The 26440-nt window shown below is 46.9% G+C and overlaps 1 protein-coding gene across 3 annotated transcripts in view; it reads left to right on the forward strand.

The window, feature by feature from the left end:
* MAP2K4 (mitogen-activated protein kinase kinase 4) overlaps positions 1-26440 on the forward strand; it is a 75621-nt gene that overhangs the window by 11905 nt on the left and 37276 nt on the right. For all 3 annotated transcript variants that reach the window (XM_057423267.1, XM_057423251.1, XM_057423259.1), the window contains exon 2: positions 13231-13333. In XM_057423267.1, the coding sequence (XP_057279250.1) occupies positions 13231-13333 (103 nt within the window). The remainder of the gene's footprint in view (positions 1-13230; positions 13334-26440) is intronic.

Below are 26440 nucleotides of genomic sequence, written 5' to 3' on the forward strand. Positions count from 1 at the left end.
TTTATGTCAGCAAAGACATGGAGTGTTTCTGGGGCTGGTCATTTGCTTTAATATAGACAGGTCTTAGCTAAGACTGACTTGAACGGGAGCCTGTGACTGGGCTGGCACCAGGGAACTTGTTTCATTGCTGAGCTGCCAAAGGTCTGAGCTGCACCCTGCCTTGTGCCAGGGCACTGCTGCTCTCACAGCACATGGGACTGAGGCCAGGAGCTGCTTGTCCACGATGCTATTTCCATTTAGTAAATAGAAGCTTTCTGGGAAGGTTTGTGTTGGGTTTCCCTCTCAAATCTGATTAATGCTCTGACTTTGGCAGCAAAGCTTTGACTGCCCAGCATTTATGTCCTCACAGTAATCCTGTGCTGGCATGTCCTGAGTCTTTTAGACCCAAACCCAACACAATGAACACTCTGTGGTGATGTTCCTCAACAGGTTGGTTGCCCACACTGTGGAGCAGTGAGCCAAACTGCAGGTGTAGTAACAGTGGGGTCAAAATCTTGCTGTCCCTTTGGGCATCATGCGGGTTTAGCAGCCACTGTTGGTTTCTGGTGAGGTTGGGTTGTCTTTGTCCACGCTGGCAGAAGCTGCAGCCACTTTACAGCCCAGCAGGAACATTGACTCCCATGCCAGAACAAGCACACTTGGTCAGTGTTAGATCCAGAGGGGTCCATGGGATGACAGTCGAGTGTCCCCATTCACCATGGGTGACAGCAAGGTCTGCGTTCACAGCAGGCTCACAGCAATAGTTTCTCCTCATAGTTAATGTCCAAATGCAGCCACTGCGGTGTGCTTCAGGAGGTGGCTGTTCCCGGTACTTTGGATAGTGAAATAACTGTGAACAGAATTTCAAGTGATCCTGGGAAGTAATTTTGCCCAGTGCTTCAGAGGAACAAGGTAACCAGTATGTACTGGAAGTTCCCTCAGTCCCATGGATGGTGGTTTGGTACGCTCTGGTCCATGTCAGCACTCAAAGAAGACAAAGACCCTTGGCAATCTCTTTAAAAATGAGCTAAAAATAATCCCAGAATGGACACGGAATGAGGGAATTCTGTGCACACACACACTCTCACTGCCGGGATCAGCTGGGGTGCAGTTTAGAGGGTAATCCCTTGCTTCCTGCTCAGGTACCAGCAAGCTGGATGCCCAAGAAATCATAGAACAGTTTGGGTTGGAAGGGACCTTCTAAGGTCATCTGGTGCAACCCCCCTGCAATGAGCAGGGACATCTTCAATTAGATCAGGTTGCCAAAACCACATCCAGCCATAATCCGAATCATGCAAGCTTCATATTTTGTTGCCAGAGGTTCCTCCTTTCTGCCTCATCCTGAAGCATGTTGAGCTCTTTTTAAAGCAGTTTGGGCTCTTTGCTTTCCAGAAGACAATTTCAGTCACTAACTGGAGATGTTCCTTTAGTTGCAGACCGTGGTGGTTTCATGGCAGTTGTGTAGCTGTTGATGTGTCATCTTCAACATGTGTGCTGCTACTCTCTGGAATGCCTGTTTCTTGGAGGTGTTTCAGGGTGTGATGGTATTCCTGCCCTGGCGTGCCTTGGGCTAGGCAAGGAACCAACCTCTGCTACCCTTTCCAGGAAACAGATGCTCTGTTCCCACTGATGGGAGGTTCTTTGTGGTGCCTTTGGAGTTCATTTTATCTCTGGAGTTTGCTGATGGCTTTGCATGGGGCAGCAGAACCAGGCTGGTACTTCCAGGTTCCTCCTTCCGCTGGGGAGACCTCCCAGGGCAGCAGCAGCACCACCTAGATGTTCTGGTGCAGTGTTTGATCAGCCCCTAACAGGGATGAACGGGGCATCCCGTAGACAAGGGCAGTGTCAAGCAGCTCGCACCTTCCCAGTTGGAGTTGTGCTGTAGTGGAGGGAATGTGGCATCTAAAACCAAGGCATCACAGGTTGGTTTTGTCTGGGGTGAGACTTCAGGCACTCACTGAGCAGCGCTGCTCTCGCCAAAGGCTGCTTCCAGATGGATGTGAGGGTGGAAAACTTACGTTTGTGGTGCTCTGTGACACCTTGTAAGAGCCAGGAGGACCCTTTAGTGGTTTTGTGGGGACAGTCAGATTTTTGTATGCAGAACTGGTGCATGTGTTCCTTTTTACTGGGAGCTCCAAGGGAGAAGGAGTTAATGGGGACGAGGGCAAGGGAAGAAGGTAGCTGGATCTCTGTTGGGGCTACTGGCTGGTATTTTTGCAGCAGTCTTCTGTTACCCAGCATGAGGCCGTGGGGATTAGCTAGGCAGACTCTCAGGCTCCTGCCGTGCTGAAGACCCGCCTGCCCTCTGCACAGCAGTGGAGCTCTTTTTTCCTTCCTTCTGAGGACTTTCAAAATCCAGCAGATTGGGGCAATTTTTGTTGTGAGACTGATGCTTGTTTCTTTGGCGGAGAAATTCCCCCCTAGTGCTGGGATTTTGAAAGAATGGGAAATAACTTGTATAACCCCCAAAAGAATCATGCCTGGTGGGGTAGCTTATGATAACATGATGAGGAGCTGATCAGAAAAGTTGGGAACAGATATGAACAGCATTCATCACCTCTGAAAGCCTAAATGTGTTCAGACTATGTTTGGACTTCAAAGCCTGTTTGAAGAAGCATGGTGCAGCTGAGCATTGCGGCAGTGTGAGCACGTGCCCCTCAACCTGGAGGAGACACCTGAGGTGACACCTGCAGAGCTGGGCCAAAGGAATGGGAAGGAGTTTAAGGCGAGACAGTGAACTTGTAAGCTCATCAAAAAGCTGAGTTGGTTTTGTAGGGGTGTAAGAAGAACTTTCCTTGCAGAATGACATCAGAATTTTTTCTTCTCTTGGATGTCCATGTTTTCTACTAGTCAGGTGGTTAGCATTGCTTATTTTCTTTAGTCAGTATTCTCAGTATGATTTCAGAGCCTTAAAACTGGCATTAGTAGACTTTGTGGCTTGTCTGGGGGTGACAGTACTGGTTCAGGTGTAAATGTCCTGGATAAAGTCAGAGGTAATACCCCTCTCCATTGGCTTGGTCAGCATTGGAGGAGAGGGATGGGGCTGGTCTTGGCTGTACCTGCATCACCATAGCCTGCTAGATCTTAGGTGCCTCTTTGGAGTTTTGGTGAGTTGTCTTCACTGCTTAAGGAGTTCGAGCTTTTCTGTGATCTGCCATTTACATCAAGCAACAGGTCCGTACCCAGGTCTGAAGTGGGGTTACTCCTGGTGTGATCCTTGGCAAACTATTGTATGATTCTGTGAGCAGATTTAATACAAACCTCCAGCTTCCTGTGTACAAAACCATCTCTTTGATCTTAAGGAATGTTACTTGTTACCCCTTTCACAACAGAGCTGTTCTGTTCCAGTAGGCTTTTTATAATAATGGGCAAGAAATGCTTAAATAGTGCCTGTTGTAATTGTACTGACAGGTGGAGGATGCTCATACTCCTTCCAGTAGGTATCCTGATCTCCATTCTGCCTGCCAGGTACCAGTGCAGATTTCCTTGCTTATCTCTTCAGCTGTGTTGTCTCTTGAAGTTGGTTTATAATCCTGATGATGGTGACAGGATTGTTCTGTATTCAAAGCAGCACAGTCTAAAGTTTAATCTGAGTAATTCATTTTCTTTATGATTTTGCAGTTAATATTGAAACATAAAAGGCAGTTAACAGTGATGTGCTGCTTTGACATTCAGTGAACGAATGGCAATGAGTCTCTTTTGCTTTAGGTTTTCACTTCTGTCAAAAGGCACTAAGAAGCTACTTGAAGGTGTCCCTGCCCATGGCAGGGGTTGGAGCTGCATGGTCACTGAGGTCCCTTCCAAACCATTCTGATTCCAAGCTGTGCTTTTTATTATGAATTTTCCTGCTTTTTATTATGAATTATCCTGCTTTTGTTACCAGGGCTGTTACTGGGAATTTGTGTTTCCTTCCAACTGACAAGCTATAGCATTCCTGCTTCTACGCCAGCCTCTGTTTTTCACAGTGCTAGTGAAGAAAGAGCTCAACTGGGACTTCTTAAACCAACACATTATTGAGGTAGCTTCATGCATCTGCTTTACCTGTGCTAGAAGAGCAGTGCTCCATCCCCACACAGCTACATCACTGTGTATGGCACACTGGGGATTTGTTGCCTGCCGAATTTCTGTGGAATACCACTGGGGTGGGATTCAGCACTTTCATTTGCACCCCGTAAAACTCCTGCTGAATGAAGATCCGACTTCTTAGTTCTTTAATGTGACAGTGAAGGGTGATCAGCTTACAGGTGAATACCTCAAGTTTCTGTCTTGAGCATGGGTGCATGGGCACTGTGTCATCTCATGAGTCACCTCTGATCCTGCTTCCTCATGAGAGGTGAGAGCAGATGGAGAGGTCCAAGCCATTGTTCCCACAGGCAGTGCTGAGGCTGAGCAGCCTTGGGATCTGGGGAGCTCTGTAGGATTCGTCTTTCCATTCTCTGTCATTGATGCATCACTTGGACATCACTCAGAGTCGCTCTGCAGCACGGAGAGACCTTTATTAGAAACCAAATCTTTGCATGTTGGTTTTTTTTCTTTAAAACCCGACTTGTAGAAATCTTGTGCCTCTGCATTTCATTCCATTGGCATGCAGTGTTTTTAGCTTGCATTTAATAAGTATATTTGTTAGAGCAATTCCAGGATCTAGAGACAGAATTGTTACTGGTTTTTAAACTATTTGAGTCTTTGGGGTTTTATCCCAGTATATCTTGTGACCAGTGTTCAGACAAGTTTCTTCTAAATATTGTGCTTAGTAAACCCTTTGCTGGCCATAGCAATAGGACAAGGAGTGATGAGTTTAAACTGCAACAGGGGAAGTTCAGGTTGCATATAAGCCAGAAGCTCTTCCCTGTGAGGGTGCTGAGGCACTGGCACAGGGTGCTCAGAGAAGCTGTGGCTGCCCCATCCCTGGCAGTGTTCAAGGCCAGGGTGGACAGAGCCTTGGTCAACAGAGGCTAATGCGAGGCATCCCTGCCCATGGTAGGGGGTGGAACTGGATGATCTTAAGCTTTCCAACCCAAACAAATAATTCTATAGCTTTTCACACTGATGCTTTTCTGTCTTGAAAGAGCTGCAGAGGATGTATGCTGCAGTATCACAGCACAGAGCGAGCCTGTGTGTTGGAATTGCTCCCCTGGGACAGCGTTGGAAAATGTGTTAATTCTTGACACATCTATTAGCACAGGATATACAAATCTTTAGGGAACTTGATGTTTGAAGCAGGAATTTCAGATCTCTTTTGCAGCTAGAGCTGTGTGGCAGGGCTGGGGTTACACGTGCAGGTCTTTGTGGTAAATCCCGGAGGTGACAGTGACTGAATTGTGGAGAGAGGTGAAGAAAAGCATCTGCCCATGTGGAGCGGTGGCCTGCTGGGGTCTGGGTGCTGGAGCTGTGTTTGTGGCTTTGCAGGTGAGACTGAGTTAGATACAGGACTTCACACTGGGAGGAGCAGGCGCACGGCTTTGTATGAACCCTGGCAGCTTAAGAAGGTTGATTAATATTTATCGAGGACAGTGGTTTGCTTTTGTGTCAATCTTTGCCAAGTCCCAGTTGTCTGGCATGTTAGAAAGACTGTAAATGCTTCTCCAGGGTTTTAGCAACTTCCCTAGCAGTGTTTTCCATCTGAAGCTGGGGTGATCTGTCACGCATAGGCAGTCTGTGTGCACTGGGGCAGTTGAGATCTGCTGCAAACCAGAACCACCTCAATAAATAATATATATATGTTTTTGTTGTTTTTTTTTTTCACTGGGGGAACCATTTTCATCAGAGGGGTTTGCAAAATAGGTTTTCCAGATCTTGGCACCTGGATCTGATGGTAGATGTCATCCATGAAGCAAACTGGTAATGAATGGGGCCTTAGCTAAGGGAGTTTGTTGTGTTCCCATTGCAGGAGTGGACAGGCTGTGAGGCTGCCATAAGCTGAGCACAAGCTAACCAGGGAACCCTTTATAAACAGCTTGGGTGACTCTGTTGGGTGTCTGAAAGTACAGGACAAACATGGGAACTGCTTTGCTGGTGGCAAGAGAGGACAGTGCAGCACTGTGCCAGGGATGCTGCCATGGGGACTGAGCAGGGAACAAAACACCTTCCAGCATCACCGGGGATGCCCAATGGTAGTTGTTTTGAAATGAACACTTGTTAGGGTTTCCTGCTTTGGAACTTGCACTGTGGTGGGGATCTGCAGCGTGAGGGGATGGGGTGGGTGCTTCCCACCTCTGGTTTCACAGTGACACCATGGAGGTGGGTGCTGGGTAGTCCCTGCGGCAGTGTGGGCAGCCATGGACCCCGCACCGGGGCCCATGGTAGGTGAGGCTGTAAAGTATCTCCATTAAAATCTCTTGGCTGATGCCAGTATCTGAGGGGTCCAGAGAAGCTGTGGCTGCCCCATCCCTGGCAGTGTTCAAGGTCAGGTTGGACACAGCGGCTTGGAGCAAGCTGCTCTAGTGGAAGGTGTCCCTGCCTGTGGCAGGGATTGGAGCTGGATGAGCTTTAAGGTCCCTTCCAACACAAACCAGTCTGGGGTTCTATGATCCTGATAGGAAAATGCCCGCAGAAATGGGGAGCAGCCACCTGATGGCCTCTTGGATGCACTTCCAGCAGTTGCTGGGCTCTGGGAGGTGGCAGCACCGTGACCAGTTCTTGCATTCAGCCTTCAGTGGAGCATAGAAGAGTTTTGGTCCCTGCTGCTTTCTGTCTTTCCAGCAGAGCAGCAAGGTTCACTCCTGGTGTTTCAGGTGCTTAGGTGGGTAAATAAAAACACTGGGCAAGAGTGCCATCACCATGGGTCTTTCTTGAGCAGTTTTGATGCTGCCAGGCTATTAAAGCTGCAAATCTGTTGGAAACACAGATCATTGCCTGGCATGTCTCAGCAGTGTGAAATGGGGCTCCTTCCTATGCTGCTCTTCTTGCTATAGCATGTTACTGATTCATATTGAAGGCTGCAGAAGACAGCATAAATCTTTTGTTGCGCACACAAGATGTTAATTCATTTTTCCTTGTAAGCAAAATATGAACCCCAAAGTTGTGAATGTGAACAGTGCAGCTGTGGTATGTTTATTGAGGCCTTGGAGCGCTTCTTAGAAGTGTGTTATGTTGGTGCTGAGAAATTGATGTCTTTGGCTGTTCCTGCTGGATTTCAGCACAAAGAAGGGTTTGAGCTGAAGTTTGAAGTTGTTTTAGGGTTTTTGCCCTTATGCCTGTGGTGTGAACTTTCCTTTACTCTCCCTTCTCCAGTTCCTTGAAAATCAAAGTACGTGTGCCCAGAGACAGGCTATGCCGTGGTAGCAGCATAGTCCTCATAGCCAAGGTGAAGCTGTGCTGGGCAGACCCTGGTGCTGGTCACATATGTCCACTGGAGCATCGAGGATCTGCTGCCTTGTGAGGCAGGGCAAGAGCATGTGTGCACCTGATGGGACAACCAGGCCTGCTGTGTGGCTCTGGTGGGGTCCATGCTGCTGCTGTGGAAATTGAACAAACTGTGTCTCAAGTGGAAGCACCAGGGAAGAAGATGGGTGATAAGGGGAGGGGGTGGATGGTGACAGGGCACTGGGCATGGGTGGCAGGTCCTTACCTCTTGAATTAAAACATGTGAGGGTTGCATCAGGAGCATTTATCTGTTGGGTTGGTTTTGCCTGACTGACCCTGTGCCAAAGCCACTGGTAGAAAAGCAGCACTTTGCCAGGCAGTATCCTCCGTGGAGGTGATACGAGGCTCAAAAGGTTCCCACTTGGTTTCACAGGGTTAATGGGGATAGGCAGAAATGAGGCTTCCTGTGCCATGGGGATCTGGAGCAAAACACTGCGTGTGTGGGGAAGAGCAGCACTGGAGGGAGCTGGGGAAGGGGAAGGTAGCAATGGGGACACGGAAGCTTGTTTCACAGCATGCTCCTTCCTGAAGGGTGGCAAATGACCTGATGAGCAAAAGGCTGGAAGCCCCCTGTGAGACAGCCCTTGGGAGAAAAGCGAGGGGCAAGAGAGGGAGACCTGGGCAGGAGGAGTCAGACACTTCCCTTGTTTCTGTTGGTGTCTTGGGGAAGAACTTGCTTAAATGAGACCAGAGTGCTCTGCTCATCCCACCTGAGACATCGGTGAGGCACTGCCCCGTGAACCCCTGTTCTGTTGGAGAGTCCTCAGCAGTTAGACTTAGAAATACAGAACTGCTGTGTCAGGAGATGCTCCTGGCTTAGTGGCTGAGGACTTTCATCATCCCCTCTGATGGACATCAGGACAGCGATTCCTAACTCCCAGTGCTGTTTATTGCTTTCAGCAGGATCGCCTTGTGATCTCTTTTGGTCTTCACAATTAAAAAACCCAATACGCTAACGTGGACAGAATGGGTTGCTCCCCCAAAATAATTATTCCTTAAAATAGAAAAAGCCCCCCTCCTCTGGTTCCTGCTCTTCTTCCTGATCCATGGCTGCAGGGCTCTTGGCGCCTGGGCCCGAGGTGTTTATCAGAGCTGGTGGGATGCGGGCTGTGATTGACGTTGCCACTTTTCTGGCATAGGTAGCTAGAGGGATGATGGAAACATACTTGTTGCTTTATCCAAAGAAACTGAATCCTTTCCATTGACCTTAAGCAAAGGCATCAAGGGCAGATTTTTTTTTTTTTCTTGCTTTTGGTCTGAGGACAGGCTCCTAAAATGAAAAAAAACCCAAAAAACCAGGAACCCCCCCAACCAAACCCCTCCCCAGCTCTCCTCCCTACAGTGTATTTTATAACTCTTGCTCTTCTGTTTTGTAATGAAAACAGTTCCTGGCACAGCCTTTTGCTTTATTTATGCTTGTTTTACATCAGGAATGGCTCCAGGTGCCTCAATGCATGTCCCAGGGCAGCATCACTGTTTCCTTCTGCCAAATGCTTGGGCATGGTCTCCACTTGATTATGTCACAGTACCTCAGTCATAAAATCACAGACTGGTTTGGATGGGAAGGGACCTTGAAGCTCCTCCAGTTCCAACCCCTGCCACAAGCAGGGACACCTTCCACTTGAGCAGCTTGCTCCAAGCCCCTGTGTCCAACCTGACCTTGAGCACTGCCAGGGATGGGGCAGCCGCAGCTTCAGTGCTGAGTTTCCAGCCTGAGGGAGCTAATCTTAATCTGGTTGCAGTTTCTTGCACTTGAAGCCTAACCTACCAGAGCCAGGCTTCATAGTGGAGGTATTTATAGAAGCTGGTGCAAGTGCTGCTGGATGTAGCATACATGATGTATTGCAGGTCATGGAGGTGCATGTCTGCTGGTGCAGGAAGCGTCTGTGCAGCTCTGAGTCCTCTCCCAGCCTTACATCAGTGAGATGTCCTGCTGGTGGTTTGTTTAGGACAAATGTGTTCCTATGTAGGGGTTTCAGGAAGGGACCGGCCAGTAACCCTACAGAGCCCTTGCTGACCCGCTCTTGTGTAGCGTTGGGCTCCCTAAGTGGAAGCACTCTTGGAGCTGTAGGTGAAGTAGGTATAAATACTCATATTAATGAGGTTATGTCTAAAAATGAGCATACTTAGTACATTCCTGCCATGCAGAATTGGTGTCTTGGATTTGGATGTTGCCTCTTGGAATATACTAAATTGCAGTTTTTGTTGAATGGCAGTAAATGTCAGTAACAGACTTGGACCCTTGAAAGTGAGTTTCTGTAGTTACTGTCCTTAAAACTACTAATTCCTCCCAGGCTTCTTTCATTCAGACTCCTCAAGCACAAGTGCACCATATGCTGAACTTCTTTGTGTTTTGTTCCAAAATTTAGGTTTTTTTCTTGGAAAATGGTTTGTCTTGAGGGCAAGGCTGGAAACTGCTTTCCTCTCAAATTAGCTGCTGCTGTTGGAGTCTGTCCATGAGCAAGACTGGAAAGGAAGGAAATACAACTGAAATCCTGTAGGTTGGAAGGGCCTGTGGGAAGGCAGCACTGTACTAACAGCAATGGAGACAGGGAGCTGTGAATCCTGCTCAGGATATCAGCAGCTCTGAACGTTCCACTGCTGTCTCTACATCAAAGCAAGCATTTTGTTAGCAGACAAGATCTAACAGTTTGGGTAGTAAAAGCTGTGTGTGTTGCTGTGTTTGTTTCGTGTCTCAGGTGAGAGTTGGCACTAGCTTTGCTTTCAGATGCCCTGGAAGAAATAAGACTGAATAGTTTTGTCTTGAGAAGATAACCCCAAACATTCAATTCCCTTTCCAAAAGGAAGCAAATCATCCAACCCATTGGGCCCCCTGGCATCCCTTCCTCCCCATTTTAATTTTACAAGGGTGAGGTAAAAAGGTTCCATAGTTCATATAGGGGTGTGGAGCAGTCAAAAGCCTTTTTTGGGATGAAACTGAAGACTTAGTACGTAGATGAAGTACCTTATTTTTGAAAGGGTAATGGAGAAGATGGCTTGCATTGACTCTCGTTGGACTCCCAGTTTGTTTTAGTGTGTTGTTTTGTTTAAAGTCCATGTTTCCATGTGACTTGTTCTGAATGGAAATTCCTGGCATTTCTCAGGATCGTAGAATGCTTTGGGTTGGAAAGGATCTTCATATCATCTAGTTCCAAACCCTCTGCCATGGACAGGGACACCTCACCCGAGACTGTGTTGCCCAAGGCTCTGTCCAGCCTGGCCTTGAACGCTGCCAGGGATGGAGCGTTTACCATGGATGTCTGTTTCTCCCTGGTCACATTCCTTGTTCATCACCTGAGCAAAAGCAAACCATCCTGTTTGCTTCCTGGGGACAGGTTGTGTTTCTGTGTTTGATTTGTAGAAAATCCAGCTCTGGGTTGTGGATTGACATCACTGAAACTATTCTTAGGAACCTGCAGAAGTAGAAATCAATAGATTGTGTTAAAACGTGTTCTGCGGTGTGAAAAGAGGAGGAAACTCGGTAACAGTTGCAAATAGTCATATAGGAGCAGGCTTTGAGAAGAGGAGATTTTCTGGCAGGAGTTTGTAGTTCACTGCTGGGCCACTTCAAACATAGATGCTCTTCTCAGTTGTAGAGATGTTGCTTGAGGGAAAATCTCAGGACTGTGTATTATTGCCCTTAGGAGAGGGGTGTCAATAAAACATAACTAGAATAATGGTGAACACTGTAAATCCCTGGACCCACTCCAAGAGTGGGGGACCAGGAGCAGCCCAAGTGAGTGTCGGGCTGTATTCCCATTGCACTGCCACCCAGCACATGGGAATCTGCTGCTGAATTGTCACCAAAAAATGGTGGATGCAAAGCTTTGGGTAATGGGCTTCATGCTGCTGGCTCTTGTACAAGTTTCTTGTGTGGGGTTTATGTGTAAAAAATTTGGTGATTTTTTTAGGAAATGTAGTGTGCCTGCAGGTACTTCCAGGTCATTGTATTGCGCTAGGATCAGAACTGAAAGTACATACCGGGAAGTTAGAAGTGCGAGGTGTGGCAGAGGAAGTAGGTGGTCATCTCTGTGTGGAAATAACAATCAGGGAGTGATTGGAGTCATGCTGTGGAGCTGCATGTGCTATACATTGGGTAATTCCAGCAGCAGCATTCGTATCCTGCAGCCGCATCTATGTCCTCAGGACACAAGTTCACCCAAATATACCTGAGCCTGTCACTCAGCATCCAGCTTAGCCCATAGGGGTGGCAGGTTTTGAGGGGGTAGGTGGGTGTTTGCTGGCTGCAAGCTTTCCTGTGCCTTCCAGACTGCAGGGTCGGTGTGTTTCTTTTGAGTGCATCCTTAATTCTGAGGATTGTTGGGTTTATCAAGCTGGCTTTGGATGTATGGTGTCACAATGATCTTAAAGGGCCTTTCCAACCTAAATGATTCTGTGGTACTATTGGCAGGGTGGGAGTCAGTGTTTTCTCCCAACTCACAAGTGATAGGATAAGAGGAAATGGCCTCAAGTTGCACCCCACAAGGTTTAGATTGGAGATTAGGAACAATTTCTTCACCAGAAGGGTTGCAAGCTTTGGAACAGGCTGCCAAGGGCAGTGGTGAAGTCACCATCCACGGAGGGATTTAACAGACACGTAGATGTGGCACTTGGTGATGGTTTCGCGGCGGACTTGGCAGTGCTGGGGGAATGGTTGTGCTTGATGTTCTTAAAGGTCTTTTCCAACCTTAAAGATGATATCATGCTTGTAGTATTTCGTGCCCTGAAATTGCTGTAAAGTGCTTTGACCTGTACCTAGGTTTTTTGTTTTCCTTTTTGGTCTTGGAATTACCCAAAACACCTCTTTAACCTCTGTGCAAGGTAGAGGAATGCTTCAGAGCAGGATGGTGCCTTCTGACTTTTCCCAGGAGGGCTGTGGGATAGTTGGGGATATGCCACCCATGTTGGGGTGCAGGCAGAGGGAGGTGGTTGTAGGAACCCAGATATGGTGCCAGCTTTGGACTGCCAGAACCTCCTGAAGTGAGCAGCAGAGTTGTTTAGACTTCACTCAGGCAATGGGAAGCCCAAGGGGGTTCAGTTGCAGGCTCCTGGAATGTGGGGTGGGAGAGGCCCCCATCTTCGCATGTTTTGATGGAGAGGAGTGCAGCTTTCCAGTGGCCAAGTGGGGACAAGACTGGGTCTGCTGCAGCCCAGTGACAGGGCTGGAAACGGACATCTCCCTTCATAGTCCCTTACCCTGCTGCTGCTCAGCAGGTCATCTCAACTTCAGTGAGAAATACAGCCACTGGCTGGAGCAGTGGCCAGGACTCCTCCCACCCTACTGTTAATTTCTTCCCCTGTGCTTTCTCAGTTGGCTGCAGAGCAGAGCTTTCACCCCTCTGATGGGCTGAATTGTGCTTTCTGCTTGGAGGCCACTTGGCAGAAGGAGCACACAGCAGGGCTCCTACATCCCTGCTCAGCCTGGCAACATCAGTTTGCTGTCAGGCTGAGGACAGCCCTCCTACAGACACCCCAAGGTGGCCTTTCCCCTCCTCAGCACTGTCCACCCGGGGTCTGGTGGCATGCCCAGGCTGTGCTGAGCAGATCGGGCCCCTTTCCCACTGTGGCTGAAGTTGAGCCTAAGCCATGGATCTGCTTAGGGGAGTGATGGTGTGAGGATGATGCTCAGCCCTGGTGTGGAGGTGCCATGGTAGACCTGGCAGCCACTTGCTGGTACTTCAGCTGTCGCAAGAGGAACTGGCTTGGAATGAGATGGTGGGAGCTGACTCCAGTTCTCCATCCCTGTCTCCCTAATCCAAGCTAACATTTGCTAATGTTACTGTGAAACGTTTTCCTTTTCTTACAATACACCGTTTTTCCCTGTTGATTTCCAGATACTCTCAGTACTTCGTTGCTGACCAGAAGTTCACTTTTTCTCTTGTCTCCCAGGTAAACGCAAAGCGCTGAAGTTAAATTTTGCAAATCCACCTTTCAAGTCCACAGCAAGATTTACTCTAAACACTTCTGGAGTTCCCTTCCAAAATCCACACATGTGAGTATAAAGCCAAAGGCGCAACTAGTGGGACAGCTAAGAAATTACTTAGCCAAGATGCAGTGTTATTTTAAATGTACTTTGATGACTTCGGTTATTTGTAGTTTGTTCAGACCTGTCAGTTTGAGTCACTGTAGAGGTGACTTCCCCCCCCCTCCCCCCCAACCCTCAGGATTAAACAAAGGTGAAATTTGGGATCTTCCTGTTTTGCACTGGAGCTACTGCCTTCCAGCATGGATTAAATTGAGTTAAATTGTAGCTGATAATGCAAGATATGCCTAGAATTAATTTCCAGACCTATTTACTGTCATTTTCCTGTCTCTTTATTCAGTGCTTATTACTTTTTGTTAGAGGGAGGTTCTGATTTCTGTGTTACTTGTGGAAGACGTAACTGTGATAGATTTTTTTTTATTTTTTATTTTTACTTATTTTTCAGCACTAAAATAAAAGGCTTGAGGTTTATCCCTCTGCCACCATGGCAATGGCAGGGAGTTCTGCAGTGGTTAGTTCTCACTGGGTGTTCTAGCCAGGTAGCTGCAGGGTGTCCCTGTCCCCAGTTTGAATGCAGGTGTGGCATAGAGCTGTTCCTGGCACTAGTAGATAACACTAGTACATCACCACAGGAAGCAGTAGCTTTGTATCCTCAGATCCACCAATGTAGATGCATGGGTGATGCACCCACAGCCTGTATGTGTGGCAGCATGCAAAGACAGCCCAAATTTTTCCTCTCTAAATTCCCCAGCAGGTCTCAAGAGTTTTGTCAGTGGCAAGTCTCAAACTGTGCCTGCAGCTTCCCTCACTGCCTGGACTCTCCAGGGTGTCCCTAGCCATGGGCTGCTTCTGCTTGGCTCTGCATGGCGCTGCCTCTCCCCTTGAGCTCAGTGCCTTCTGCTTCCCCAGGACATGCCCTCTGGGGTCTCTTCTTATTTCACATAGTTTCTTTATGCTGGGTGTTTTCAAACAAGCCTTTATCAAGTTAGAAACATGTTTCTGATGACTAATGATTCTGCAATGATGATTACAATATCTAGAAATGTTATGGAGTACTTCAGATTATTATTCTTACCATCCCACCTGACCTTTCCAGCAAGTCCTCCTCTCTCTCTTTTCCTCTCTGAAAGAGTATTCTTACTGGTTGTGGAGCTAGCATTTATATATTCACCTTTCATGTCTCATCACATCATCGAACCCTTGTAACAGTTTTCTCTAGAACTCCATCTGGGGCTCTTGCCTCTCTCAAACCTCCCTAGTCCATTAAATACAGGAGGACTTAGACTCAGGTAGTGAGTTCCCACCATCAGCCACCTATAGGTATTTGACTTTCCTTTTTTATCTACGTGGATTTCTGTCTCAGATTCACTGGAAGTCACAGTGGCTCCTGCCTAGCACGCAAGAGCTTGTGTTGTTAGTCAGTGACATCTTAAGCTTCATGTTTGTGCAAGTGGCTGTCAACGTTGTCCATTGAGAAGGTGCTGCCCTGTCTCCGTGGGAGTTGCAGTTGTTGGCAGGGGTATGATGCTGGGCTGGTTAACGGGATAACTGGTTCTGAGGGCTTGGAAGTGTTTTGGGTGGGATATGATAGCTGTTCAAGTGTCAAAAATGATGTGATGTGTCTGTGCTAAAGCTTACTTGGGAGGTCACAAGTGGTAGCAGCCATTTGTGTTTGAAAGAGTTGGATGCTGTTGCCTGGATTGCTTTCTTTGTGTTGGGGCTGATTAAGCTCAGATACAGCTAATTCACCCTCATGTCCTTTATGTTGTCCATAGTGGATGCTGTTCCTCAAAGCAACGTTCACAATTCCTGGTTGCACGCTTCTCTCAAGTGTTTGTCTCGCAGCTGGTGCATCATGGTGATGTATCTGCATCTCCCACCTCTTCCCAGAGAGCTTGGAATGGTTTTTCCTCTGTTGTCTAGAAACCTTTCTAGACTTTTTGAATTGGATGTTCCAGACCTCCTGGCCCAGATGCATTCCTGATGCAAGGTGTGTTTCTGTCCATGGAGTTGCTTCCCTTCCCCAGCCTGATGGAGCAGTGGCCTCAGCTGCCTCCCAAACACTGCTGGGGCTTTCCCTGTGTAAACCCTGTTGGTCCAGATGGGTGGATCCGAAGATACAGAGAGGTCAATTTCTCACATGAAATTTGGGGTTCTGTGACTTGGATCCATCGATCCAGAGGTTCCCGTTGCTCCTGCTTCCAGGAGGGCAGAGGCTTCGCTTGTCACATGTGTGGCCTGTGCTGGGGCACATGAGGAGGCAGCAGCAGTGACCCGCAGCAGCCACGAGATGTCAATTGCCTATTAGCTGTATTTTGCTTGATTAACAGGTTTTGGTCGGGGAACTGATCAGGCTGGATTGGTGGATGCTCAGGTAAGAGTGTGGTTTCTTACTATGTAGACAGAAAGCAAAGGAGCAAATAGGGCTTTTCATGCCTCTGTGTGTGTTAGGAGGGAGCAACCTCTGTAAAATGCATCACTGGAGCAAAGACACTGCTGACAAGGAGGGAAGGCACGCTGTAGCCTTGGGAATATCAGAATATTGGGTGTAGCTGTGCTCCTCCTCAGTGCTGAGGCTTTGTACCCCAGTACAGAGGCATGGACCCCACGTTCCCTGCCCAGTGTGAGTTCAGCTTTTTCCTTACAGTTTGTTTCTCAGTCTGAGAGATCTCAGGAGTGTTGGAAAAGAAGTTGGGACTGTGGAAGAAACCATGTTGGAAATCATGCTCAGCCAGGGGAGGAGTTTAGCTCCAGTGAGCACACATGGGCTGGAGGGAACTCAGTGAGGTTTCCAGGTGATCTTTGTGTGATTTCTGACTCTGTTCATTCCTGCTAGTTCCTTGGGTTTAATGGCATGTCCAGAGGGACAGTCTCAAATCCTGAGGAATCTCAAGTGTAAAACGTGGCATTACGAAGGCACTGACCAGTGCTTCCCAGTTGCCTTCCACCCTGTGGCACAGGAATAGCTCCTGTAGCCTGGCGAGCATCATGCATTTGGTGCTTCTGCCTGGAGGCTATTCCCAGAGCTTCACTGCTGCCATGGGCAGAGGCATTTTGTTAATATATAGGCTCTACCCTGGAAAACCATTTCCAGGGGGAGTGCACATAGATTAAACACTGCTGAATACAGAAAGGTGGGACATGGGTTCACAAGTCTTTTTCCTGCCACTCCTTTTCCATCTGTGGTGGCTTGGAGCCGTGTCTTATGGTTTAGATCTCGAGCTGGGTTACATCATAGAATCATAGAATTGTTAAGGTTGGAAAGGACCTCAAGATCATCCAGTTCCAACCCCCCTGCCATGGGCAGGGACACCTTCCACTAGAGCAGGTTGCTCCAAACCCGTTTGTCCAGCCTGGCTTTGAGCACTGCTAGGGATGGGGCAGCCACAGCTTCTCTGGGCACCCTGTGCCAGTGCCTCACCCTCACAGGGAAGAACTTCTGCCTTACATCTAACCCTGTTTCAGTTTGAACCCATCACCCCTTGTCCTGTCGCTACAGTCCCTGATGAAGAGTCCCTCTTTGCATCCTTGTAGCCTTCTGGATACTGGAAGCTGCTCTGAGGTCTCCACGCAGCTTCTCTTCTCCAGGCTGAACAGCCCCAATGTTCTCAGCCTGTCTCCATATGGGAGGTGCTCCAGCTCGTGATCATCCTTGTGGACTTGCTCCAGCACCTCCATGTCCTTCTTATGTTGAGGACCCCAGCACTGCACACGGTGCTGCAAGTGGGGTCTCATGAGAGCAGAGCAGAGGGGCAGGATCACCTCCTTTGACCTGCTGGTCACGCTCCTGTTGATGCAGCCCAGGATACAGTTGATATCCTCCTGGATGTATGAGTGTGCTGCCATGGGAGTGCAGGAGGTGGGTGCCAGGGCAGAATGCAGAGCAACATGTAGGAACACAAGACCACACACAGGAGCAGCCGGTGGGTGGCTGGGACCTGTGAGCTTTGCTGTGCCATCTGCATGATGGCCTTGGAGCTGAGAGCTGGTGAGGATGGCAGTAAATGAATGGCACTGGGTGGCATAGCCCTGCTGCTCCTGTCCTATCCTTGCCCAGCCCATGGCACTCTCAGACCCTGGTCAGGACACCTCCTTTCTTGACCTTTTCCAGTACATCAGCTACTAGTTGTGTTGGGATGGCCTGAAGGAGGTTGCCTTTGTCACACATGGCCAGGAAACCAAGCAAGGAGACAAGCAGAGCAGAGGCTGCAACTGCTCAGACAGGAGGCAGTGGCAAACCCCCTTAGAATCAGAACATGTGTTTAAATTGAGGGGCTTTGAAATGACCTTTAAATAGGAGACTGACTCAAGGGTGGCTTTCAATAAGATTAGAAATTGGAAATACCTTTCCAGCTGCTAGAATTTGTGCTGTGGGTCCCTGAAATCACCCCTGAGATGCTGAGAGCTGAGACATCCCTTGTTGCAATTGAAAAGGTTCTTTGAATGGTTTTCCTGTGCAGATCCTGTTGGGCAGGAGGGCAGAGCCCTGGGATGCCATGTTGAGGCAGGGGATTGGAAGGAAGGTCTGTTCTGGTTCTGGGACTGCCTGTGACTGATGGAGCTACAGAGAATATGTGTTTTGTTTGCTTCAGCCGTGACTACTTCCACCAGATCCACTTTATAAGCATAAAGAGATTTTTTGTAGGTAGGCATGGTCCCAGTCTACCCAGGAGGTACAGCCCAGTGATACACAGACATATGCAGGGTAAAAGCAGAACAGAGCCTGAATTACAGGGAGTAACTGGGGAGTAAGATTCTTACTGGAAAGGGTGCTGTCTAGAGAAGATGCTTTACTGGCAGGTGGACCCCCAGTCCATTGAAGAGCTTCTGCTTGTGCCTGGTCTGGGTCAGCCTGGGCCATGTGTGAGTGCTGTACTCTGCAGGCTGGGTCACACTCCACGTGATGGAGACCCCAGTTCTCATCGGTTCTGCCTTAGGCCACGTTATCAGATGCTGACTTGGTTTTCCGTGCAGCAGAGGTGACTGGAGGACACCAGCCATGGTTAGGGTGAGCTCTTAAACTTCTGGCCCAGTGTTTTTTCAGTTGGTATTTCCTGAACCCAGGACACGCCTGAAGAGCATCCCACCTTTTACCTCATCTCTTCTGCGTCCAAGTAGGATTTAGGTCACAAACAAAATAAGCTTACTCAATTATCTGTGTGCAGGCTCTACAGAGCTACCTGCAGCTGGTGGGCTTTGCCGAAAGCTGGTTCAAATAACATTAGCAGAGGAATGATGTGGTGAGCTGTGACTGCATGGCTGTGCACGGCAGGTTTCCCTAGGTCTGTCTTGTCCTGGCCATCGCTGACATCCCTTGAACCAAGTTGTTCAAGATGAGTGGTTTGGTTTTCTGGGAAGCTTTGTACTCTTCTGGTGCAGCGCTGCCGTGATCTGGACTTTAGAGTTCAGATCCACCTGCTAAGAAATGGGCACACATAATGGCTTTTGTTTGGCACCTGGTTCCCAGCCTGGTGCAGAACTGTCTCTCGACTGTTGGAGTGTCACCTCTCTAGAAGTTAAAGCCTCCTCTGGAAAGGTGACAAAATGAAATCTCTTTCAGTGCTCACAAACACAGCTTCTGAACTCCCTGGTGGTCTGTTGGACTCTGCAACCCCCTGTAGCATCTCATGGGTTCTTTGTGACTTAAGCTCCAAGGGATGCCTCTTTGTACCTTCTTCTTGTGACACTTGGGAGAGTAACTCCCTTTCCACAGAGATGCCCCAAGAGTGTGTTGGCAGATGTTTGTTTAATAGTCCTTTGGGGGTTGGATCTCTTATTAAAAGCAAGTGGAGGCCCAGTTGCATGTCAGACTCTGCTGCTTCCCATTTTCCTGCATAGCTCAGGGACTGTCATTATTCCTGAAAAGGGTTTTTCTCCCTGCCCCAAGTCTGTCTCAAGTATCTGCTTCTCTTTTAATCTCAGGCTTTTCCAAACCTTTCTGACATGTGGTTTCAGGCTCTCTAACTGCAGAGCCTGCAGCTGGCTGAGTTCATTAAGACATAACCTGTGAGAGTAACTACCCTTTGTCTGAAAACCATTAAAACCCCAAGTTGGAGGATCCTGAATTGGCATGTTCCCAATTCCTGGTGTGAATTTTCCTGTGAATATTTCTCTATCTGTTCCCTATTTCTCTCAGTCATTTCACATGTTTATTGTTACTAGTGTCTGATGCCTTTCTGCCGCATGGTGCTTCTCCATTGCAGGGATGCCTGCAAGCCTCAGAGGGAGGCTTCTATGTAGAAGGTACCAGCTGATTTTTCTTTCTATGAGCGTTCTGCAACATAAAATCACAGAATGGTTTGGGTTGGAAAGGACCTTAAGATCATCCAGTTCCACCCCCCTGCCATGGGCAGGGATGCCTCACACTATACCATGTCTCTCAAGGCTGTGTCCAAACTGACCTTGAACGCTGCCAGGGTTGCAACATTACCTACAAGTTGCAGGATCTGAATGTGATCATGAGGAAACTTACTTGTATTTGCAGTAAGCACAAGTAAAATGGTAATTCCAAGGACTCAGCAAATACATTTACATGTTTGAGTCTGTAGTAAACATGCTCTCGCTTCTAACACAAACATCACCATCGCTGAAGTGCTAGAGCAATGTTTATTTTTTTCTGGAGCTTTCTTGACAAATCCATGAGCTTTGCTTTGTGTTTAACCTTCCTGTTTCTTCCAGAAGCTTGCAAGTTCCTTTGGTTAGTGATATCTTTAGCATAGATGACAAAAGAGATGATACAGATGTAAAACACCCATACTCAGTATCTCTGACTTGGAGTGGGTTGCCTTTTCAGGGAGGTGCTACCGAAATCAGTGTGAGGTTTTGACTGAACATGCTGCATTAAGGTCTGGTTTTGTTTTGCCTTCTAAGTTTTGGTGTTTCATTTAAGGTGCTAATCCTGCTCTGCAGAGGAGCCTTTTGGTATCTGCAGCTCTAGCTGCTTCCATGTCCTTTGAGCATCAGTGCCCTGGTAGGACTGTTCTCTTCTTGATGATATCTCAGCACTCTGCTTCTGAATTTAGGTCTTCCATATCTGGAACCAAGATTTGGAGTTTGTATATGTGCATTAAACTAATTCACATTGATTGTTTCAGCAGTGCTGAGCACCCAGGTTCCTGCCACACTGCTGCAACCTGGTCTCCTCAGAACTAATGGAAACCTAATCACTTACCTTGGGGTGGCTATATTAAATCCAACCCCCTGTTATATACTAATCAGGCTCCCACAGGTTCCGAGTGCTTCACACATTTTGAGTGATTAACTTTGCAAACCTAAATGGTTGCAAAAACTCCTGTGTTCTGACTTGGTGGGGTTTAAGAAAGTCAGTTTAATTCTGTTGCCTCTGACCCAGTGAGTCAGAGGCAGCTCAGGCTCTGGCAGGATCAGAGCTGTTGCATTAATGCTCAGTAGACCCCAGGGATCCTTGAGTTACAGCCCTCTTCACACAGCAGGAGGGATGCATGTGGTCCTGGCATACCTGTGTAATGCATACCAAGATGTAACTGCTGCAGTGCTTATTTAAGAGAAGTGAAAACAGGTCAAAGAGTTTGAGTCTGCAGCAGCTCTTCCAGTCCTTCATGCTCTTGTGGTTACAGTTTCCTCTCCTTTTTTCCTTCCTTTGATTGTAGGTGCTGCATCCCCTAGCAAGGGCAGCAGTGTACATGTATGTATACAAGCTGGTTGTAAATCTTGGTGTGTGGAGGTTTCAAAAGCATGCAGGACACCAAAATACTCTAATCTTCTTAGGAGGGTTAGAGAGAAAATGGGAGACCATAGCTTTATTCATGTTAGACTTTTCAATAGCATCTGAACCTGTGAGTGTGTTTTTCAGAGTATTTTAAGAGCTGTGTGTCTGTGCTTTACCATTTCATCAGTAATTCTGTAAGCCATTCTAAACCTTCTGTTTCATATGTTACAGAGAAGGTATGATACATTGCTATCTCTGAGCCTTTAAGTGGTCTCATTATCTACCTCTAAAGTAACTTCTTGTGATTAAGAATTACAGGTGAGATCCAGAATTCCATTTGGGAGCTGGGAGTTGCCAAACTTGTGCCTTCCTTCCTCCAGTGATGAGCAGTCTTTGGGACTTGAGCTTTTTGATCAAAAAGAGCCTGTGGCATATGTGGTTTCTGCATCCTAGGGTGCCCCAGCCATCCACTGGGCTCTGTACATTGCTGCTGTCCTGTCCAAGAGAGGGCATTGAGCATCCCCACACCTGAAGTCACCAGTTCCTAAGGCATGCTCTGAAAACACACCAGTCCCTACTCACTGCAGTTAAAATTTATTCAGGGAGCAGGAGATGCTGTTGCTCATCTTCATGTAATATCTGAGAACGTGAACTGTCCTCTTGGCCTTTCTCTTTCAGCTTCTTTCCTTCTAGATGCATGAATCCAGCTTTCTGAGTTGAGGATTGATCCAGGGTCACCAGGGGCAATAGGTGTCCCATCCTCTATGTCCTAGAGACCAGTGTCCAGGAACATAGATGAAGGTCTGAGGCTGAAGAGAGCCTGTATCCCCAAGTTCCCTCCTTGGGCAAACACAGGAACTGCTAGCTTAATATGCAAACCCTGCTGGTGTTTGGAGAGGAAAATGGGATGAAACAGATACTTACGTGCAACATCTCTAAATATATATGTGTGCACACACAGGTTTGGTCTCTTCCCTTTTTCTGATAAATATGTTGTTCAATAATTATTTATAAGTAACAAAGCAGGACATGGCTTACCCATTGGGCTGAGGTTGATGCCTTTGAAGAGGAGTGGTCTCTGCTGTGTTTGTGGTGTCTGGCTGTCACTGTTGGACTCCATTTAACCTGAGATGGTCAGGCACAGACTTCTTTTTCTGGTTGTGTGGCACAGAGAAATGTCAGCAAGGCTTTTATATATGGAGCAGCACTATTCATAGCTGTGAGTTAAGTTGGACTCAAACCCTATGTTTCCATATGTGGACCTTGCAAACCAACATTCCTTCAGGAAACCCCAATAAACAACTGCATTACTAGCTGTAGGAATGAACTTTGTTCATTGCTATTCTTCATACTCGGCATCACGCTGCATTACATCAGAGCAGGAGTACATACTTCAGCTCTTCAGACGTTCAGCGTCACCTGGTAATAAAGTATCTTGCATTTTACTCTGAGAAGTGAGCCAACTCTTCTGCTTTATGGGTTCAAACTGAAGGAATCAGTCGTCTCTCTTGTCTTCTGTACACATCAAGGAATGGAGAAAAAAGAGAGGACAGTCTGCAGACTGGGAGACTGCTTCAAGCCCACAAGTCATCGTCAACAGCCTCTGTCTTCATCCTTTGCATAAATGAGTGACTTTCAGCATGTACCATGGAGGATATTTGGACTGAATGAACGGGATGCACCCAGGAGAAACAGCTGCTGTTCAAAGAACTCATGGAGAAGACATGGTGGTGGATTGGATGGATGTGGTGGAGGTGGGGATTGTCCTGCAGGGCTAAACTGGTTTTGTCATTCTGCTTGTACGAGGAACTGACTTCTGAAAAGGACTTACGTTAACTGGGTTTATGGTATATTATGTTGGTGAAAATTAGAGACATTGTCTTTGAGGTTCAGGTAGATGTTCTTCCCATCATGAAGTTCCTTCCATTTTGGGAAACCTCAGATATGTGAGAGCAAGTGTCCAAGCCAGTCTATACTGGATTATGCTGACACTAAAAGATCTTCTCTTTGAGCCTGTTTTAATTCCCTCCTTTGTAAAATATGCCTGGAGTTAATCTGGATGAGCAACTGGTCCTTCGTGCCCAATGTAACTGATGCTTTTGCAGAGACAAGTGTGGATCAGTTGAAGTGATTGTTTCAAGTATCTCTTGCTACAGTAGTATGACGGTGGTTTTCCTCTCTGAGGCTTCCCTATCATCCAGCTGGGTTTGTTTTGTCACTGATGTTGTAGGTGGCTATTTTAAACCAGTGAATGATGGGAAAGGTAATTCTCTGGGACTACTGGCCTAGCTCCTTACAGCATCCTTAATTTTCTGTGAGCATCCTTACAGGGCTTGCAGAAAATCACCTCCTGGCTCCCGAGAGTCAGTGGAGAAAACTGCTCTGTGCAGCCATCTTGGAGGAGACCAACATTTAAAACCTCACCCATAATACTAGAAGATGGAGATGGGGACCTTAAACAGGCAGTTGCTTTTACTGGCCTTATGTCTTAGAGAAAGGGTACTTCAAAACTGCAAGTCACATTTGGTCTACTTCAGTCTTGTTATGAGCTCTCTGTTAGTCACCACATTTCTGGTCGCTGCATCTCTCTAGAAAAGCCATCTGTCTTGCAGTTAGGTGATGGCTCCCATCTGTCCTTGTGTGCCACGGGAAGAAAAGCACTGCTAGGTACATTCCTGGCACTGAATTCCAAGTTATTTCAGGCTGTGATGCAGCCCAAAGTTTAGTTCTTGGGTTTTGATTGGGTGTTGTTTGGTTGATCCTGAAGGAGATGAAGGAGAGCTTTTATCTTGCCCAGACTAGGCTTGGATTAATTTAAATTGGAAAAATCTCTTGTTGAAGTAGTTGAAACAAACCCATTTCATATAGTTGAAATAACAGTGCTTATTACCCACCTCTCCAAGTGTTTCCGACCAGGAGCTGAACAAAACCATGAGTTTTCATTGCTGAATGTTTGTGGGTGGCTGCATTGGTCCTTGGCACAAGTACTTGAGTGCTTTTTTTTCTGTGTGCCCTCCACAAGGGGCTTAGCAGGAGCCATCCTTGGCTGAGCTACTTCAACTGTTCTGAGATAATGAGTCCTCGTATCAGGAAAGGAGATTGCCAGAGCTGGACAGCTTTAGGGGGTTGGAGATCCAGAACCTGGTTCTTGTTCTTGGAATAGAGTGGGAGTTAACCTTGGTTGAGCTGTCAGTTGTGTGACTCTGGAGGTAATAAGAAAGGATGTAGTTATTCAAGTCATGCAACCTTATTCCTTAAGAGAGGGGATAAGAAAAGATGACAAGATAAGGTAGGATGATAAATTGATAAGCCCCACCTGGGAAAGACCAGATTGGTGGATTCAGGATGGAAGCTATATTAAAAAGCATTATATATATATATATATATCTCCACATATATATAGTAAGTTCTGCTTTATAAACCACAAGAAAAACAGAGCAATAATGATCAATGTGCCTTGAGGAAACAGCATGTCACCAATATATAGGTGTTTAGTTAGGAATTTGAATGCATTTATTCCTGTTTCTAATCATGCTAATAATGCAGTTGGAAATAATAACTGCCATTGCTGTAAGAAAACAAATTGCTTATGATTTAATATGCTAAAAGACAGTTCAAATCACCAGGGGCTGCACTGTCCTCCCAGTGAGGGGAGGTTGCTTACATGAAGAATGTTGAACTCCCTGTTTTCTTGTGCCAGGCACTCAGTGAGCAGTGTGATTAGCTGAGTATTGTGTTATACATTACTGTGGCATGTGATAACAGCACCATGTTTTCCTGTCATTTCCACAACTTTTCCTGCCTGAAGTGATACACAAGCAAGCCTTGGTAGTAGTCACATTGTCCCGTTCAGCTTCCAAAGGAGAGAAGTGGACCTCATCCAGAAACTTTCCAGCAGGCTACAGTAAGCGTAACTCCCTGTGAGCCATTATCAAGTATTTTCCATCCCCACAAAAATGGCATTGATGAAAGTAATGGAATTTGTCTCAGAAATAGTGTCATTCCATTGAGGGATTTTTGTATAATGATACTGCATGACAGTAATCATTTTACAAACTATCCCAGGTATGTATTGGGGTTCTTCTGTTAATTCCTATGGATATGTTCCTGTCTCTGTTTCCTGTTCTTGGGTAGCTGACCGTGGCTCTGGAGGTGCAGTGTTTCAGAAGGAGAGTCGGCATGCTCGCAAGGGTTATTTAAATTGATGAGCTCAGGTTTTGCTGGTGTTACTCTGCAATGCTTGTAATCCAGTGTAAGCTTTGAATGCCTGGCCATGGTGGGCTTAGGGGATGTGCTGCAGCCTGGTTCATGTCCAAATCAGAGTGAGTTTGAGATTAATGTACTCAGTTAACCTCAGGACAGGCTTCACCGTGAGGAATTGAAAGGTTTCCTCTGTGTCAAAGGCAGGGTTAATCAAAATCAATTGGAACTCAAGTCATTTACCAAAGGAGCTTAATAGAAAATACTAACATTTTGAAAGCCTCTGACAAACCCCATTGCAAAGAGCATCCCTGACTTCAGCCTTGTGAATGTGCTGGGCCTGGTCTTGAGGGCTGTGAAGGGGCCGTGCAATCTTCCACTCTTGGTTATTGCCTTTATTTTAAAGCTTTGGAGGAGCGTAGAAAGCCAGAGCAATGTTCGGGAAACTCTCTGCCACTTGGTCGTGATGAAAGGGAGCATATGTGCTTTTGCTGTTAGTCTGAGGTAGGAGATGCAAAACTAAATAATTTCCTTCCTTTGCCACGTTTTCTGTATCTCTTCTTCATGACTAGGAATCTGTTACTAAATATAAGCCTCAGGACATCCTCTTGCAAGGATGCTGTTGCACATGGGCTTATTGGAAGCAAGAATTTCTTCCTGTGATGGATTTGCAGGAGCGCCAACATTTTGAGCCCTCTAGAAAAAAATCTGACCTTTCTTTGGGAGACTTTCTCCAGGGAAATTGAAACGAGTTATTTTATTAGCATCAGCCTGCAGGGTCTGAAACCTGTATGAGTAACAGAGACATCGAGATAGAAGCACTACAGCCTCTTGAGGCTATTTGAAAGACGTGGTTGAAATGTGTTAGCCAAAGTCCTCAGATGTGTTTTCACTCTGAAGTTAGGAACAGTGCACAGTGTCATTAGAACCCTGCAGTTTGCATGGAAGCTTTTTTTATTGTTAGGATTTAGGTTTTACCTTTGGCTGATTCACCACAAATTCAGTTTCTGAAATCCTACTGTGTCGAGCAGTGGTTTTGCCAAACTTGTGGAGAAGTAGAATGTGTTCTCATCAACCACAGTGTAAATAGGAGCTGTAAAGAGAGATGTCCTAGAAGAATCCAGCACCAGGCAGGAGTGTGAAGGACAGTTTGCTTGGGTCTGTCTGACTCTACAGATGTGTTTTACTCATGTCCACTGTAATGTTGAATACCTCAACTTTTGGGCTTC

This window comes from Pezoporus wallicus, unplaced genomic scaffold, assembly GCF_028554395.1.
Source record: "Pezoporus wallicus isolate ANWC-B61680 ecotype Strahan unplaced genomic scaffold, APGP_CSIRO_Pwel_v1 contig_8723, whole genome shotgun sequence".
NCBI lineage: Eukaryota > Metazoa > Chordata > Aves > Psittaciformes > Psittacidae > Pezoporus > Pezoporus wallicus.